This window comes from Xenopus laevis, chromosome 9_10L, assembly GCF_017654675.1.
Source record: "Xenopus laevis strain J_2021 chromosome 9_10L, Xenopus_laevis_v10.1, whole genome shotgun sequence".
Taxonomy (NCBI): Eukaryota; Metazoa; Chordata; class Amphibia; order Anura; family Pipidae; genus Xenopus; species Xenopus laevis.
Window position 1 is genome coordinate 112,804,146 of NC_054387.1, and position 17,452 is coordinate 112,821,597.

The window sequence follows — 17,452 nt, forward strand, 5'->3', positions numbered from 1 at the left end:
GTGTAGCAAGGGGGCAGCCATTTAAGCTGTAAAAGGAGAAAAGACACAGGATACTTAGCAGATAACAGATAATTCCTGTAATAGAATACAATAGAATTCTACAAAGTGCATCTGTTATCTGCTGTGTAAGCTTGAATGGCTGTTCCCATAGCTACACAGCAGCTTATTTATTTGAACTATTGTAGTGTTTCTGAAGCAAACACACCAGTTTTACTAGTGCAGGGGAACGGTACATTATATTTTAATTACTTTAATAACTTTTATTTTTTTGTGTTATTGTTCCTTTAAGATTTCCTACTCTCCAAAAAAAACAAGCTTTGTACCAGCTCTCCTGCACTGTGAGAGATGAACTTACTGTTTTCTGTCTTTTTAACAGCTGTCCAAGCGTAATTGATGACACCGTCAATGTAGCAGAGAATGGCTTATCTAGCCAAGCACGGTTCTCTTTTCAAATGTTTGCATTTCTCGGAGATGTTAGCCAAGTCTACCTGCACTGTGAGATCTATGTGTGTGACAATAAGGCCACAACGTGCTTGCCTGTGAGTACAGCCATTTTTGAAAACTATTTTTTTCATCAAGATGAAGTATTCCTAATATGCCTAATTTTTGGTCCTCATGAGGTAGCGACAACTGGGAGGAAGGCATTCAAAAAGAGGCTGTGATCTTATAAATGAGGATATGCTTGATCTAGATAAAAGCAGTAAAAAGGAGAAATCCCTCAACACTCGGCTATCAGTAATGAAAAAAAAAATCTTTAGATTCAAATTAAATCTGATCAGAGCCGGGCCAAGCCGGGCATTCGCCCTAGGCAGCTGCGCCGGCTAGTTGCGCGCTTCTGCGCATGCGCAAAAAGACGCTTCAGCGCAGAGACGCTTCTGCGCATGTGCGAATCAACGCATGCGTTCGTGTATGCACACAGATGGGCGGTCGGCAGAGAAGAGACCAGACATGGGGCAGGAGTAAGTACGTGCCTGGCGCCCCTCCACCTTTGCGCCCTTGGCACGTGCCTACTCTGCCTATCCCTAGTTCCAGCCCTGAATCTGATTAATCGAAAAGATGATAGCCTGATAACTCCCTGGCTCCTCTAAAACATTGTTGTATCTACAGAGGTATAATTGTAACTCATATAGCAAAGTGTGGTGCTTCTGTTTGCAGAAAACTGGCAGGAGGTACTTCTAAGCAAACATCTGTTTAAAAAAATGAACTATATATTCTATGGGGCAGATTTACATATGGTCGAATATCGAGGGTTAATTAACCCTCGATATTCGACTGCCGAATGTAAATCCTTCGACTTCGAATATCGAAGTCGAAGGATTTACCGCAAATAGTGTGATCGAACGTTTCGAAGGATTTTAATCCATCGATCAAACGATTTTTCTTCTACCAAAAAATTGTTAGAAAGCCTATGGGGACCTTCCCCATAGGCTAACATTGCACCTCTGTAGGTTTTAGGTGGCGAAGTAGGGGGTTGAAGTTTTTTTAAAGAGACAGTACTTCGACTATCGAATGGTCGAATATTCGAACGATTTTTAGTTCGAATCGTTTGATTCAAAGTCGAAGTAGTAGTCGAAGGTCGAAGTAGCCAATTCGATGGTCGAAGTAGCAGAAAAAAAAACATTCGAAATTCGAACTTTTTTTTTTTTTATTCTATTCCTTCACTCGAGCAAAGTAAATGTGCCCCTATGTGTTAATATAATTCTGTTATCAACCAGAGCAGATCAGCAAGGTAGTGATACTCTTATTCAATGTAACCTAACAGACAGCACTGGGCGTATCACACAATGTTTACACCGACATCTTGTGGCCTTTTAAAGCATTACTGACATGATCTTGCCTCAGATCAAACATTTATCTACAGTTGCAATGCATGACATGGGCAGGGCCTAGATATAATCACAAATTACCCCTTTTTTTCTGTTGAATTTTTAGTTTTCGGCCACAGCTTTATTAGAGAAAATAAAACATAAATAATAAATACCAAATACATAACAACAGTTCATAGTAATAACCATGGATAAGAACTTGGGCAAACGCACAACATTGCTGCAAAAATTGTGCTTTTATTGATCCACTACATGTTTTGAGCAGGGAGCTCTTTTTCAAGAACTATTTTTACATAACAACAGTATTCTCACAATATATATTTACAAAGACATAACATAAACACAACCGTAAAATAACACCCGCAATATAAATACATGTTAATAATAATAATAATAATAATGTCAATCGTACCAGCCACCAGCCGCTTGTGCTCTCCAGCTTGACCAGTACGTTGGATTGCTAGCCTCTACCAACACCTCGCAGATACCCACGCTCTTAAAGAGGATACCAACCAAGGCACTACCAACCGTCCGTTGCTAGGCACCCACTGTGACAACGGCCATGAACCCTGAATTACTATGAGCCCCAAATACTCTTCTGTTTAACATAACCTGTATCCCACTGCCATTGGCCACCATTGTGACAACTAGTGATTTCTCTATCCAAAATGGATACCTTCCCTAATTTCTACTGATTTAAATGAAGTCAGCTCCACCCCCCAATACTAGCAACTAAACCCCAACTCACAACCCCTAGCCGGCTGATTTGTCCCGCCCCCAGTCATGAGCACTCAGCCAGCATGAAGCTGTGCCAGGCTTCCCTTACCCAGTAAAAAAAATATACCTATGCTAACCAATAGACACTTTTTGCAGACAAATCACAAAGTTTGTATCCAGGGCCAGATTTACATTGCGGGTGCCCCTAGGCCTGCCGCTATTTGTCACCCCTCCCCTTTATTTATTTACATATGCAAATTTCATCATCAGGTCTGGAGCACTGGGGATTGGCACACAGGAAATTGTAAAAAAAAACAAACTATTTTTTCCCATGCATTCTCATTGTTTCTGAACCAGTGTGGATATGGTTGGGTGGAATGCCACCCCCATAAAATCTTTAAAAAAGAAAGAGAAAGAAAAGAACCTTGTTTGTGACTGTATAAAATTCACCAAACCTCATATATTTAATACACACTTTCCTTATAATTTGTCACAATTATAATTGCTACTTAGTTTCTATCTGTTGAATTAAAGTTAAACAAGTAACCTTTTCTGCTTCAGGTACCCAAATTGATATTTTATTGTAAAGCTGTAGAATTAATTTATTGTACAAGTCACTTTCCTAAATCATGAATTAGCCAGGTGGGTTGATTAAAACATTAAGGGGCCGATTCACTAAGGGTCGAATTTCGAAGTTAAAAATACTTCGAAATTCGACCCTCGGATTGAAATCCTTCGACTTCGAATATCGAAGTCGAAGGATTTAGCGCTAATCCTGCGATCGATCGATCGAAGGATTTTCCGTTCGATCGAACGATTAAATCCTTCGAATCGAACGATTCGAAGGATTTTAATCCAACGATCGAAGGAAAATCCTTCGATCAAAAAATCACAGGCAAGCCTATGGGGACCTTCCCCATAGGCTAACATTGACTTCGGTAGCTTTTAGCTGCCGAAGTAGGGGGTCGAAGTTTTTTTTAAAGGGGAAGTACTTCGACTATCGAATGGTCGAATAGTCGAACGATTTTTCGTTCAATTCGTTCGATTTCGTTCGAATTCGAACGAATTTAACCAATTCGATGGTCGAAGTACCCAAAAAATACTTCGAAATTCGAAGTATTTTTCATTCGAATCCTTCACTCGAGCTTAGTGAATCAGCCCCTTCAAGAGTGAATATATATAATCACTAATTAATTTGAGTTTTACATAGTACCGGTACATAGAATTGATCAAGGTGATTAAATCAATATCAAGAATTAATTGTGATTAACTTTTTATTGCTATCAATTGTTTACGGCGCCATTTTTAACTTTTTTAAAAGTAAACAAACAATCAAACAAGAGATTTTTCAAAACGTTTTATTTGAGATCCATATGGTAAATATTGCACGTGGCACTTTATATTTATTTACTATACAGCTGGTTCTAGCTTAACTAAATGTATCTTTTTATTTAGCAACATTGTTTATATTCTGTAACCCAGTGTTATCAGTTTACCCTTGAGATTTACAATAAAATATCAATTTGGGTACCTGAGGCAAAAAAGGTTACTTGTTTAACTTTAATTCAACAGATAGAAATTAAGTAGCAATTATAATTGTGACAAACAGATATTAAGGAAAGTGTCTATTAAATATATGAGGTTTGGTGAATTTTATACAGTCACAAACAAGGTTCTTTTCTTTCTCTTTCTTTTTTAAACTCCAATAATACTCCTTGAGAGGCTGGAGTGTCTGGGTATCTATATATATATTAAGAGTTAATTTTTTTCCTTCTGATAAAAAAAAAACATAAAGGGGCCAATTCATCAAGGGTCGAATATCGAGGGTTAATTAACCCTCGATATTCGACTAGGAATTGAAATCCTTCGACTTCGAATATCGAAGTCGAAGGATTTGGCGCAAATTCTGCGAACGTACGATCGAAGGATTATTCCTTCGATCGAACGATTAAATCCTTCGAATCGAACGATTCGAAGGATTTAAATCCAACGATCGAAGGAATATCCTTCGATCAAAAAAACTTAGGCAAGCCTATGGGGACCTTCCCCATAGGCTAACATTGACTTCGGTAGCTTTTATCTGCCGAACTAGGGGGTCGAAGTTTTTTTTAAAGAGACAGTACTTCGACTATCGAATGGTCGAATAGTTGAACGATTTTTACTTCGAATCCTTCTATTCGAAGTCGTAGTCGAAGGTCGAACTAGCCCATTCGATGGTCGAAGTAGCCCAAAAAACACTTCGAAATTCGAAGTTTTTTTACTTCGAATCCTTCACTCAAAGTTAATGAATCGGCCCCAAAATCTTGCCCCCCTAGGCCTTTCCACAAATCTGGGCCTGTTTGTATCCAGTCTAGTAACCCATAGCAGCCAACTAGCAGATAGATTTTACTGGTTACATTAATTCAAGATTGCCCATACTTTCCTAATTCCTAATCTACTTTTAGTGACGTTTTCCCATTATGATCTACATTCATAAAAGAATTGTTAGCATTCTGTTCAATGAAAAATATTACTTTAATACTGATTTATGGGAAAATGTATATTGTTATATTAAACAAACAACTATTTCTTATGTAACCATAACATAATTAATATCGGAATGAAAAGCATGAAACAGGAGAATGAATTAGATAAGTTGTTTGTTGACTTTTCTTGAGACCTACTGATCACCAGCTAAAGATCAACTGGTAGATAGGGATGTAGCGAACCGCCGTTTTGGTGTTCGCGAACGCCGTTCGCGAACACCGGCAAAAAATGCGAACGGTTCGCGAACCGTTCGCGAGCTTCGAACACCCGCAAAATCGTTCGATTCGAACGTTCGAAGGATTTTTCGTTCGATTCGAACGTTTGAAGGATTTTCATCGTTCGATCGAAGGATTTTCATTCGAATCGAACGGTCGAGGGATTTTAATCGTTCGAACGAATGGAAATCGTTCGAACGAATGGAAATCGTTCGATTTTAGCGGTCGAATGGTCGCGAACTCAAATTGCGAACGTTCCCAAACGTTCGCGAACATTAGGCGGACGCGAACGGTCGAAGTTCGCGCGAACAAGTTCGCAGGCGAACTGTTCGCTACATCCCTACTGGTAGATCCCAATCTACCTTTTGGCCACCCCTCCACTTACTGGTACAGTTTATACTTTATTTCCCCATGTCACCAATTCAAATGTCCCCATTAATTACGGATTAATTCTTATCTGCAGATGAAATGGTCTTAATTCTTGTCTGCAGATGAAACAGGCTAAATCATTTTTATTTACTATAAATTACCATTATTTACATGGTACAGCGCATTGCAGAGAAACACCAATAACTATAATGGAATTCCCATACAAGTGAAATATTGGTGCATCACGATGCACCATCTATGGGTTCAGCACTCAGTAAAGTCTGTTGTAGGAATATATCATGAGATTTAATAACTTCTTTCACTCTGAATCAGAGAAACATGCAAAACCATTTTCTGAAACTTCCACTTTAAACAACGTTATATATATATTTATGTAATGTAGACATGCAGCACCCGTGCGACGAACACAAATGAAGGGACTACGTATAATATGAAAATAGGACCATTCAACAGGATAGGTAAGTATATGTGATATGTAATAAAAGATGGTCAAAGAGTCATCAAAATCAGAATGAAACCACATTTTGCGATGTAACATTGTTCATTAGACAGTCTATATCAATAGCATCATAAATGCCTATGGCGCGCTTTTAAGCAGGTCGATGAAACCATTTTTTGGGCACAACATGTATTATTCAATAGGTTGTATTATGTACACAGTTCACTGATTCAAGGTATAAATTGTGTTTCCATTTGGTGTATGATATGTTATGGAATTTCAAAATAACATATATATATATACATACAGGTATGGGATCCGTTATCTGAAACCCGTTATCCAGAAAGACTGTCTCCCATAGACTCCGTTTTATCCAAATAAGTCACATTTTTAAAATGTATTTCCTTTTTCTCTGTAATAATAAAACATTTCCTTGTACGTGATCCAAACTAAGATATAATTAATCCTTATTAGAATCAAAACCAGCCTATTGGGTTGATTTCATTTTTACATGATTTTCTACTAGACTTAAGGTATCAAGATCCAAATTACAGAAGGATTCCTTATCCGGAAAACCCCCCAGATCCTGAGCATTCTGGATAATAGGTCCCATATCTATATATTGCTGTAGGTAGAATACGATGAATGAATGGCGCTAAAGTTTCCTGATTAAGAAAGAGGCATATTTGTGCAATATATTTTTTAATGCATTAGAAAGATTTTGCAAGGGATTGGATGTTAGGAGATTGCAAAATCAAATGTGACTCCATTGCAGTGAGTCTGTGTAGTGGAATTAATGAATGTTTTTTACAGTGACCAACAGGGCAGGGGCAGGTGTTATTAACTATTTTACCCAAGATGTTATGTCTTCCCCAGGGGTTAGATGAGTGGGTTCTACTGTGACCACCACACCCATAATAATATCACTGCAATACATTTAGTGGATGAATTAAAGGACTACATTTGTATTAAAATATGTGGCAAAACTCTTGATATTAGGAAGAATTAAAGGAAAAAGACTTTTCTTATACACTGTATAGTGATGTAAAGCACAGCCTGCACTTACTACATGATCCATATCAGTTATAGCAATAACTTGCCCTTGGAGACCTCCAGTGTCCACAGCTGGAACTGCATGTAGGTAACTGCGATAAATGCGATGGGACAACTTTAGATATCTCACTTGCTGCCGCTATTTAGCATTACAGTGCTTTAAACCCACAATAAAAAGTGGCTCCATCTGTAAATACAGAGTCCCTCTGTAGTTTTATACTGCTCACCATGATTTTTGTGCCAATCCCAGCTCTGAGTTCAGATAACATTGTTTCTGTTTAAATTCTCATCTCTGTATCAACGTTTCAGCCTGTTACAGTAAATGTAAAAGATTTTTTTTTTTTTTTTCAGATTCAGCTCCTTCTCCTACTCCTAAACCCTCATCTGCAGCTAATGGTAAAACTAGCTTGTAAATTGCACTGTAACGACTAGTGATGAGCTAATCTGTCCTATTTTGCTTCTCCGAAAAAATTCACAAAACTGTGAAAAAAATTCCTGAAATGGCAAAAAAAAATTGCAAAACGAAGTGAATATTCAAATTAAAAAAAAAATCAAATTTCAAGCTAATTTTTGTGTACTTTGACTAGGGAATAGTCCAAATTCGATTCAAATTTGAAAAAAATTTAGAAGATTTAGTGGATGAATTAAAGGACTACATTTGTATTAAAATATGTAGCAAAACTCTTGATATTAGGAAAAAATAAAAGGAAAAAAGAATTGTCCTATACACTGTATAGTGATGCAAAGCACAACCTGCACTTACTACATGATCCATCAGTTATAGCAATACCTTGCCATTGGAGACCTCCAGTGTCCGCAGCTGGAACTGCATGTAGGTAACTGCGATAAATGCGATGGGACAACTTTAGGGGGCCGATTCACTAAGCTCGAGTGAAGGATTCGAATGAAAAATACTTCGAATTTCTAAGTATTTTTTGGGTACTTCGACCATCGAATTGGTTAAATTCGATCGAATTCGATTGAAATCGAAGGATTCGAAGGATTCGAAGTAAAAATCGTTCGACTATTCGACCATTCGATAGTCGAAGTACTTTCCCTTTAAAAAAAACTTCGACCCCCTACTTCGGCAGCTAAAAGCTACCGAAGTCAATGTTAGCCTATGGGGAAGGTCCCCATAGGCTTGCTAACCTTTTTTGATCGAAGGATTTTCCTTCGATCGTTGGATTAAAATCGTTCGAATCGTTCGATCGCAGGATTAGCGCTAAATCGTTCGACTTTGATATTCGAAGTCGAACGATTTTAGTTCCCAGTCGAATATCGAGGGTTAATTAACCCTCGATATTCGACTATTGATGAATCGGCCCCTAGATATCTCACTTGCTGCCGCTATATAGTGTTACAGACGCATTAAACCCACATTAAAAAAGTGTCTCCATCTATAAATACAGTCCCTCTGTAGTTTTATACTGCTCACCATGATTTTTGTGCCACTCCCAGCTCTGAGCTCAGATAGCATTGGTTCTGTTTAAATTCTCATCTATGTATCAACATTACAGCCTGTTAAAGGGCATGTACAATCTAAAATAGAATAAGGCTAGAAAAGCTATATTTTGTATACTAAACATAAACATGAACTTACTGCACCACAAGCCTAATCAAACAAATGATTTATGCTTTCAAATTTGGCTACAGGGGGTCACCATCTTGTAACTTTGTAAAACATCTTTGCAAGACTAAGACTGTGCACATGCTCAGTGTGGTCTGGGCTGCTTAGGGATTGTCATAAACAAAGCTGCTTGAGTTCTGCATGGCTGGGAAGTAAGGCGGGGGCTCCCCCTGCTGTTCATAAGTATGATTGTTTCCCTGCTCAGCAGTTAGGGACCGTCTGACAATTCCTATCCACAGCAGTAAATGAAAGGAGAATTTCACTGCATACAGTCAGGTTTCTTATAAAAATGGTACACATTTTTTAATTAAAGTATAATGGAGATAGGTTTCTTTTTCATTAAAGAAAGTAAAAATGGGATTTTATTTTTTTGCCTTTACATGCCCTTTAAATGTAATAGATTTCTTTTGTTTTTCAGATTCAGCTCCTTCTCCTATTCCTAAACCATCATCTGCAGCTCATGGTAAAACTTAACTAGCTTGTAAATTGAATTGCGTTATAAACGACTAGTGATGAGCAAATCTGTCCTATTTCGCTTCGCCGAACTGTGAAAACAAATCCTGAAATGGCAAAAAGTTTGCAAAAGACATTAAAGTCAATTTTTCTCGCTCCATATGCATTAAAGTCAAAGGGTATCTTTTCTTATGGCAACTTTTTTGCCAAATGCATTGAAGTCAATGAGTGTTAATTTAAAATGAGTTTTTCTATCAGGAGAAAAAAAAAAGAATAGAGAAGATTGCCCCACTTTAACAAATTATTAAATATAAAGGGGCAGATTTATCAAAGATTGAAGTGAATATTCAAATTAAAAAAAATCTCATTTTAAGCTAATTATTGTGTACTTCGACTACGAAATAGGCCAAATTAGATTCAAATTTGAAAAATTTTTAGAAAATTCGAATATCGAAATTTATTATGTACTGTCTCGCTTTTCTCGCTCCATATGCATTAAAGTCAAACGGTATCTTTTCTTATGGCAAAAAAAATTCGAAAATTCGAATATCGAAATTTATTATGTACTGTCTCGCTTTTCTCGCTCCATATGCATTAAAGTCAAATTTTTTTCAAATTTGAAAAAAAATTAGAATATCGAAATTTATTATGTACTGTCTCGCTTTTCTCGCTCCATATGCATTAAAGTCAAAGGGTATCTTTTCTTATGGCAACTTTTTTGCCAAATGCATTGAAGTCAATGAGTGTTAATTTAAAATGAGTTTTTCTATCAGGAGAAAAAAAAAAGAATAGAGAAGATTGCCCCACTTTAACAAATTATTAAATATAAAGGGGCAGATTTATCAAAGATTGAAGTGAATATTCAAATTAAAAAAATCTAATTTTAAGCTAATTATTGTGTACTTCGACTACGAAATAGTCCAAATTAGATTCAAATTTGAAAAAAAATTCGAAAATTCGAATATCGAAATTTATTATGTACTGTCTCTTTAAAAATTAAACTTCACCCATTCACCATCTAAAACCCGCCAAATTGCTGTTTTAGTCTATAGGGGACCTCCTAGAACCTATTTGGAGTCAATTGGTTGACTTTGAAAAATCTAAGTATTTTTTTGGAAAAAATTTGAATATTTGATGGAAAACAGACCTATTCCGCCAAAAAACTTGATAGATCTGCCCAGTGTCACTAAAAAAACCTTATTACTTAATATTAAGGTTTTTTTTGTGAAACTTTATATTTAATAACTTGTTAAAGCGAGGCACTCTTTTTTTTTTTCTCCTTATAGAAAACTCTTTTTAAATTAACTTATACTGACCTGGATCAGACCTTTGCTTTAACTAAGTGGATATAATTATAAGTAGATAATCAAGGGTATCGATTCTTCCTTTCCTACATATCCGGTTTTTCTTATGGGCGTTATTTTTATGGCGACTTTTTAGTGTCAGTGACTTTTTTGTTCGGCGTATTTTTGCCGCAGTTTCATGAAAAAAATTGCAGATGGCGAAATGCAGAATTTCTCCGCAAATCCATGGCTGTTGAAAACATTTGCTCATCACTATAAACGACTCCTCCTCTCAAACATGTAGTAATGTGATTTTTAAAAGTGTTTTTAGGCTGAGAACTTCTTGTTCATAGAAAATTTAGCGAAACTCTAAAACTGACGACCACGTCAATTTTGACGCAGGCGTTAAAGTCAATGGGCGTCCGGATAGTGTTGATGCGCAACAGTTTTGAAGTGAGCGACTTCTGGAAAATTGACCATAAATTTGCGCCTGCCGAATTTATTCGCCCATCACTACACCCTGTAAATCTGTATTGCAAATGTAAACAAACAGGAGAAATATTTCGTTTTATATTTATATATACATTTAGAAGTAAATGTTTTATTTGCCTTTGCTATGAAGTAGATATTCAGTTCAGGTACAAAGAACTTAAAGGGGTGATTCAGCTTTATGTTAACTTTTGTATGTTATACAATGGCCAATTCTAAGCAACTTTTCAATTGGTCCTCGTTATTTGTTTTTGTTTTTTTATAGTTTTTTTTAATTATTTGTCTTTTTATTCTGACTCTTTACACCTTTTAAATGGGGGTCACTGACCCCATCTGAAAAACAAATTCTCTGTAAGGCTACAAATGTACTCATCTACTCATCTTTCTATTCAGGCCCTCTATTATTCATATTCCAATCTCTTTTTTAAAAGAACACTCACTTTTTCAGGAGATGTATTACCGTATATACTCGAGTATAAGCCGAGTTTTTCAGCCCCCAAAATATGCTGAAAACCGCTACCTCGGCTTATACTCGGGTCAAAAATGGTCGCCGGCGTCTAAGAATAGTCGCCGGCGGCTAAGAATAGTCGCCGGCGTCCAAGAAAAGTCTCCAAGAATATTCGCTGGCGTCCAAGAATGGTCGCCGGCATCCAAAAACCACCGGCACCTCCAATGGGAGCAGAAACCCTAAATTTTTTGATTGAAACTTACCAGAAGCTGCTGCATTTCTCACCCTCACTTATACTCAAGTCAATAAGCTTTCCCAGTTTTTGGAGGTAAAATTAGGTACCTCGGCTTATACTCGGGACAGCTTATACTCGAGTATATATGATATGTATTAATTTTGTGTTGTTGCCTATTAAATGAGATGAATTTCTGTAATGACTTTTATTGCTCCTCCTTCAGGTACCCAAGCATCTTGGACAGTTACTGTGCTATTGATGCTCATGTCAGTAGTCTTGTTTTCTGGAAAGCATTCGTCTTCTGCATTGGATTTCTAGAACATATGGATCAATGCACTGCTAATGTGGACAATATCCAGTCTTCTTGATATATATTTTATGAATGACATTTCCCATGTTGCTAACAGAAGGCACATTGGGAACTGCAGTCTAAGCAGCAGAGATTGAATATACATGTGATTAGTGACACTGATTTAAATAATTATTATTATAATGCCTGCAAGACTCTGTATCATCCGTTGCTTTAATTGACAATATATACTGTATGTTATTGGAAAAGTTAAAATGATCTCAGAAAGTAAATAAATAAATGCCACCAGGTGTAAATGCTTTGTTCTCATTCGTTTTGTATCTATTCTTTTATCGGAGGCCACAAAATTTAAATTAAGTAATTTTTTTAATTAAAATTTGATATCAGTGTTTTCATCTTTAGCATGTGCTGCATGTGACCCTTTCAGCTTTCTCCAGCCCTTAATGTTTGTTTGATACAATTGAATGATTCCTATGAGGATCCGTTTATAGAAAGACTTCCTTCACCACAGGAGCTGAGAACTTCTCCATAGCTTTGGAACATGAGCTGAGGTCATGACTCCGTTCCCATCCACACTCAAACAAAACTATCAGAAGTTTTAGATCTATAGGTCTTAACATCTTTTTTTAATCAGGCCAAAGCTTTGCCACCTATAGAACCACTACCTCTACCAGCAGAGAATTTCAGAACCTTTACAGAGAATCCAAAACACCAACCACAGTAAATGTAAACCAGAGTGCACACTTCTTTTGAGTTCTCATATTTGGAATAGCAGTCTTGGGGGAAAAAGAAAGGGTTTATGGTCTAAGGCAGTGATCCCCAACCAGTGGCTCATGAATAACATGTTGCTCCCCAACCCCTTGGATGTTGCTCCCAGTGGTCTCAAGCAGGTGCTTATTTTTGAATTCCAGGCTTGGAGGCAAGTTTTGGTTACATAAAACCAGGTTTATGGCCAAATAGAGCCTCCTGTAGGCTGCCAGTCCACATAAAGCAACTGAAAAGCCATTCATATTCTTTATTTGGCACTCCCAGGAATTTTTTTCATGCTTGTGTTGCTATCCAACTCTATTTCAATGTGGCGAAAAAAGGTTGGGGACCCCTGGTCTAAGGGGCCTATTTATTATGTTGTGTAGTGATGGGCGATTTATTATGTAGTGATGGCCTACTTATGATTTATTGTGTAGCAATGGCCTATTTATGATTTATTGTGTAGTAATGGGCTATTTATTATGCTGTGCATGTTAAAATTGGCACGTGCATAAAATTGTCACGCGTAAATATTTTTCCGACGGCCATTGACTTTATTGCATAATTATAAATATATAATATACAAATTGTTGATCGTGTCAAATTGTTGCGCGTCAAATAATTTTGACACCCGTGTTTCGCAAATTTTCCCAAATTTTCCTAGATTTGCCCTTCACTAATGCTGTGTAAAACATTGGAGGAAAAACATCAACTGTGATGTTGCCCAAAGCAACCAATCAGCAATTAGTTATGTTTCTCTCCACCATTTTACACAGCATGATAAATAGGGCCAAACTCATGCAAAGAGGATGCGGCGTTGGCCAGCATTTATTTCATAATATCAACAATTGTCATGAAATCTATCCATTGTTCTTGGGCCAGACTACAGACGGGCAGAAGTGTGTATTTATGCTTATCTGATTGGGGCTACCAGTCAGGATAAAGGTTGATTTGCTGGTTGGTCTACTCCAATCCGAGTTGGGAGGAGCCTAAAAACCTTTGACCAGGGGCCCACCAATTAATCATAGTCTTAGTACTATTTTTCTTCCTCTCCTATTCTCTTAGCCTCTATACATACTATAATCTGTTATTCCATTTATTTAGCATCTTTGTTCTCATAGAAATAGGGAATGGCCATGAAATAGGACAAATGTTTAGCAGCATGAGGGCCCACTGACACCTGGTCCCCCCGTGACTTTTCCTGGTATCCCGGTGGGCCAGTCCGACACTGTCTATTACCTATTAGTAAAACGGCACCTCGAGAGCAATGTCACTCTCTGTGCAGCTTCAGAAGCTCCACTGTGTCAAATTCCAACAAAAACTCTTGCTTCTGTTTTTAGTGAGAAATGTAACAAACAGCAGGCTTTTCTTAATTCTGGGCTTTCAGCTATAACCTTCTTTACTTCATATCAGTTAGGCAGCAGTATACCATACAAGGATCTGCTTTCAATTATTGCTAGTGATGGGTGAATCTGTGAATAAAGATATTCTCATTAAAAAAGCCGACAAAGGGGGGGCCACCGTAATACTGAACAGGGAAGCCTATGTAAAAGAGGCATATACCCTATTACGGGATCAGGCACATTATAGACCAATACAGAATGACCCCACTTGGGATATAAAGAGAAAAATTGATCTATGCACAAATTCGATTTTTGATAGTGGAATTATCACCGAAAAGAATGTAGATTTTTTGACGGTAGCACATCCAAGAATTCCAGTTTTATACTTACTACCCAAGGTCCATAAAACCTCGAGCATCCTCCAGATAGACCAATTGTATCGGGTGTAGGTTCAATTTTGCAACCGCTGTGGATGCGTATCTACAAGATGTTGTTAAAAAAATACCCCAATGCTTGCGTGACACGACTGATTTTTTACATAGATTACAGAACATTGGCCAAGTGTCTCCAGACTGGATGCTATGTAGTATCGATGTCCAGTCACTATACACGTCCATTCCACATGAGGAGGGGATACACTATATAGAAGAGGCACTTTTACAAACAAAAATCTCGCATTCCATGATATTTTTCCTATTGGAATTGCTAACACTGGTGTTAAAATATAATTACTTCAGATTTAGTAGTGAATATTTTATACAGGTCCAAGGGACCGCGATGGGTAGTAATCTAGCACCTAGTTATCCTAATTAGGGATGTCGCGGACTGTTCGGAGGCGAACTTGTTCGCGCGAACATCGGCTGTTCGCGTCCGCCGCAAGTTCGCGAACGTCGCGCGACGTTCGCCAATAGGCGTTCGCGTCGAAATCGTTCGACCATTCGACCATTCGATCGCTAAAATCGAACGATTTTCGTTCGATTCGTACGAAAATCGTTCGATCGAACGATTAAAATCCTTCGATCGTTCGATTCGAACGATTTTCGGATGTTCGAAGTTCGCAAACTGTTCGCGAACTGTTCGCATTTTTTGCCGGTGTTCGCGAACGGCGTTCGCGAACACATTATCGGCGGTTCGCTACATCCCTAATCCTAATATCTTTATGGCAGCTTTGGAACAAAAACTGATTCTAGACAACCCATTGTATACTGGCCACATACACTGTTACTATGTGGATGATATTTTTATTATCTGGAAATTGGGTGAAGTTGAACTGTTACAATTCATTGAAAAATAAACTCCCAACATGGTTCCATAAATTTACGGCAGAGTTTCATAGGGCAAGTATACACTCCTTGGATGTACAGGTTTCCAACTCCAATGGGCAAATCACCACTGACCTATACTCCAAACCTGCTGAAAGGAACAACAACTTAAGACCTGACAGTTACCATATGCCATACCTTATATAAGGCATCCCTAAAGGCCAATTCTTGAGGGTGAGACGTCTAGTCTCAAGCAATGAGAAGTACCTCTGTAGTACTAACAAACTAATAACCAAGTTTGTGGAAAAAGGATATAATTACCATTCCCTGTGTACAAAAAGGGAGGAGGTTCTTAAGATAGACAGGAACAGCCTGCTGACAGGCACTAAGACTAAAGTAAAGGTTGAACAACATATCACATTTGTGAACCAATTTGGACTGTTGAAGGGATACTGTCATGGGAAAAAAATTTTTTTCAAAATGAATCAGTTAATAGTGCTGCTCCACTGCCACTGAAATCCATTCCTCAAAAGAGCAAACAGATTTGTTTATATTTAATTTTGAAATCTGACATGGGGCTAGACATTTTGTCAATTTCCCAGCTGCCCCAAGTCATGTGACCTGTGCTCTGATAAACTGCAATCACTCTTTACTGCTGTACTGCAAGTTGGAGTGATATCACCCCCCTCCCTTTCCCCCCCCCCAGCAGCCAAACAAAAGAACAATGGGCAGGTAACCAGATAGCAGCTCCCTAACACAAGATAACAGCTGCCTGGTAGATCTAAGAACAACACTCAATAGTAAAAACCCGTGTCTCACTGAGACACATTCAGTTACATTGAGAAGGAAAAACAGCAGCCTGCCAGAAAGCATTTCTCTCCTAAAGTGCAGGCACAAGTCATATGACCAGGGGCAGCTGGGAAATTGACAAAATATCTAGCCCCATGTCAGATTTCAAAATTGAATATAAAAAAATCTGTTTGCTCTTTTGAGAAATGGATTTCAGTGCAGAATTCTGCTGGAGTAGCACTATTAACTGATGTGTTTTGAAAAAAACATGTTTTCCCATGACAGTATCCCTTGAAGCAAAAAATTGGAAAAAATAGTTTTACACCATTGGTCCATTCTTCAGAAGGACTCTACAGTAGGGAGATACTGCAGATCCATTCCACTATTTTCCTATTAGAGGGGAAAACACCTTGCCGATAAACTGGTGAAAACTGATATCCCCACAAAAGAAATAAGATTCCCATTAAAGACTATCATACGTGCAACTCAGATTTTGTCATATATGCCCTCAAATGCCCCTGTGGTAAAATGTATATTGGACAGACTTCAAGACAAGTGAAAATAAGAATCAGGGAACATAAATACTCCATTTCTAATTATGATCCACAAAATAAAAAGACACATACACCAGTTGGCGAACATTTTTATTCAAATAAGCATAACACATCAACACTTAGATGGTTGGTTTTAGAGAAGGTACGCACATCCCAACGAGGTGGTGATCGAAAACGCCTTCTTTTACAAACGGAGGCAAGATGGATACATAGGATGGACACTGTAGATCCTTGGGGAATGAATGAGGCTATGAGCTACAAATGCTTTTTGTAAAATTTTGTGCTAGGTTTCTCTTATATGATAATTTCCTTTCTTTACAGACAGTACATGGATTATACATCGACTAATGTTTCACTGTATACTGCATTGAACGAATTGATACTAGACTGGTAGGAAAATACTTTATTATTATTGGGTACATAGATACAAGTTATTATTATGCTACATTTTGTAACGATTTATACTGCTACTCTTTTGATGGTGCTTACTTTAAGTAGGCCACAAGATGGCAGTACTGATTTACTCCAGATGTTTGCTTGCACCTGGCCAGACTATGGAGCTGGTGCAAGAATTGTTGGTGAGGTGAAAGGGTAAATAGCTTGTTTGTTTCACTGTATTTTATGCACCTGATGAAGTTTGTTGTATTTGAAACATGTTGTGCAGGATTTTCTGCAAAATAAAAATGAAAACCTTTTAAAACAAAAAGGTGTGCTCTCCGGCTATTTTTCTATTTACTCTGTGCCGA

At 37.7% G+C, this 17,452-nt stretch overlaps 1 protein-coding gene across 1 annotated transcript in view; it reads left to right on the forward strand.

The window, feature by feature from the left end:
- Window positions 1-17,452, forward strand: part of LOC121397977 (uromodulin-like) — a 57,144-nt gene that overhangs the window by 24,188 nt on the left and 15,504 nt on the right. The window contains exons 13-16 of the mRNA XM_041576301.1: window positions 377-539; window positions 625-735; window positions 7,518-7,575; window positions 9,212-9,256. Coding sequence (XP_041432235.1) covers window positions 377-539; window positions 625-735; window positions 7,518-7,575; window positions 9,212-9,256 — 377 coding nt within the window. The remainder of the gene's footprint in view (window positions 1-376; window positions 540-624; window positions 736-7,517; window positions 7,576-9,211; window positions 9,257-17,452) is intronic.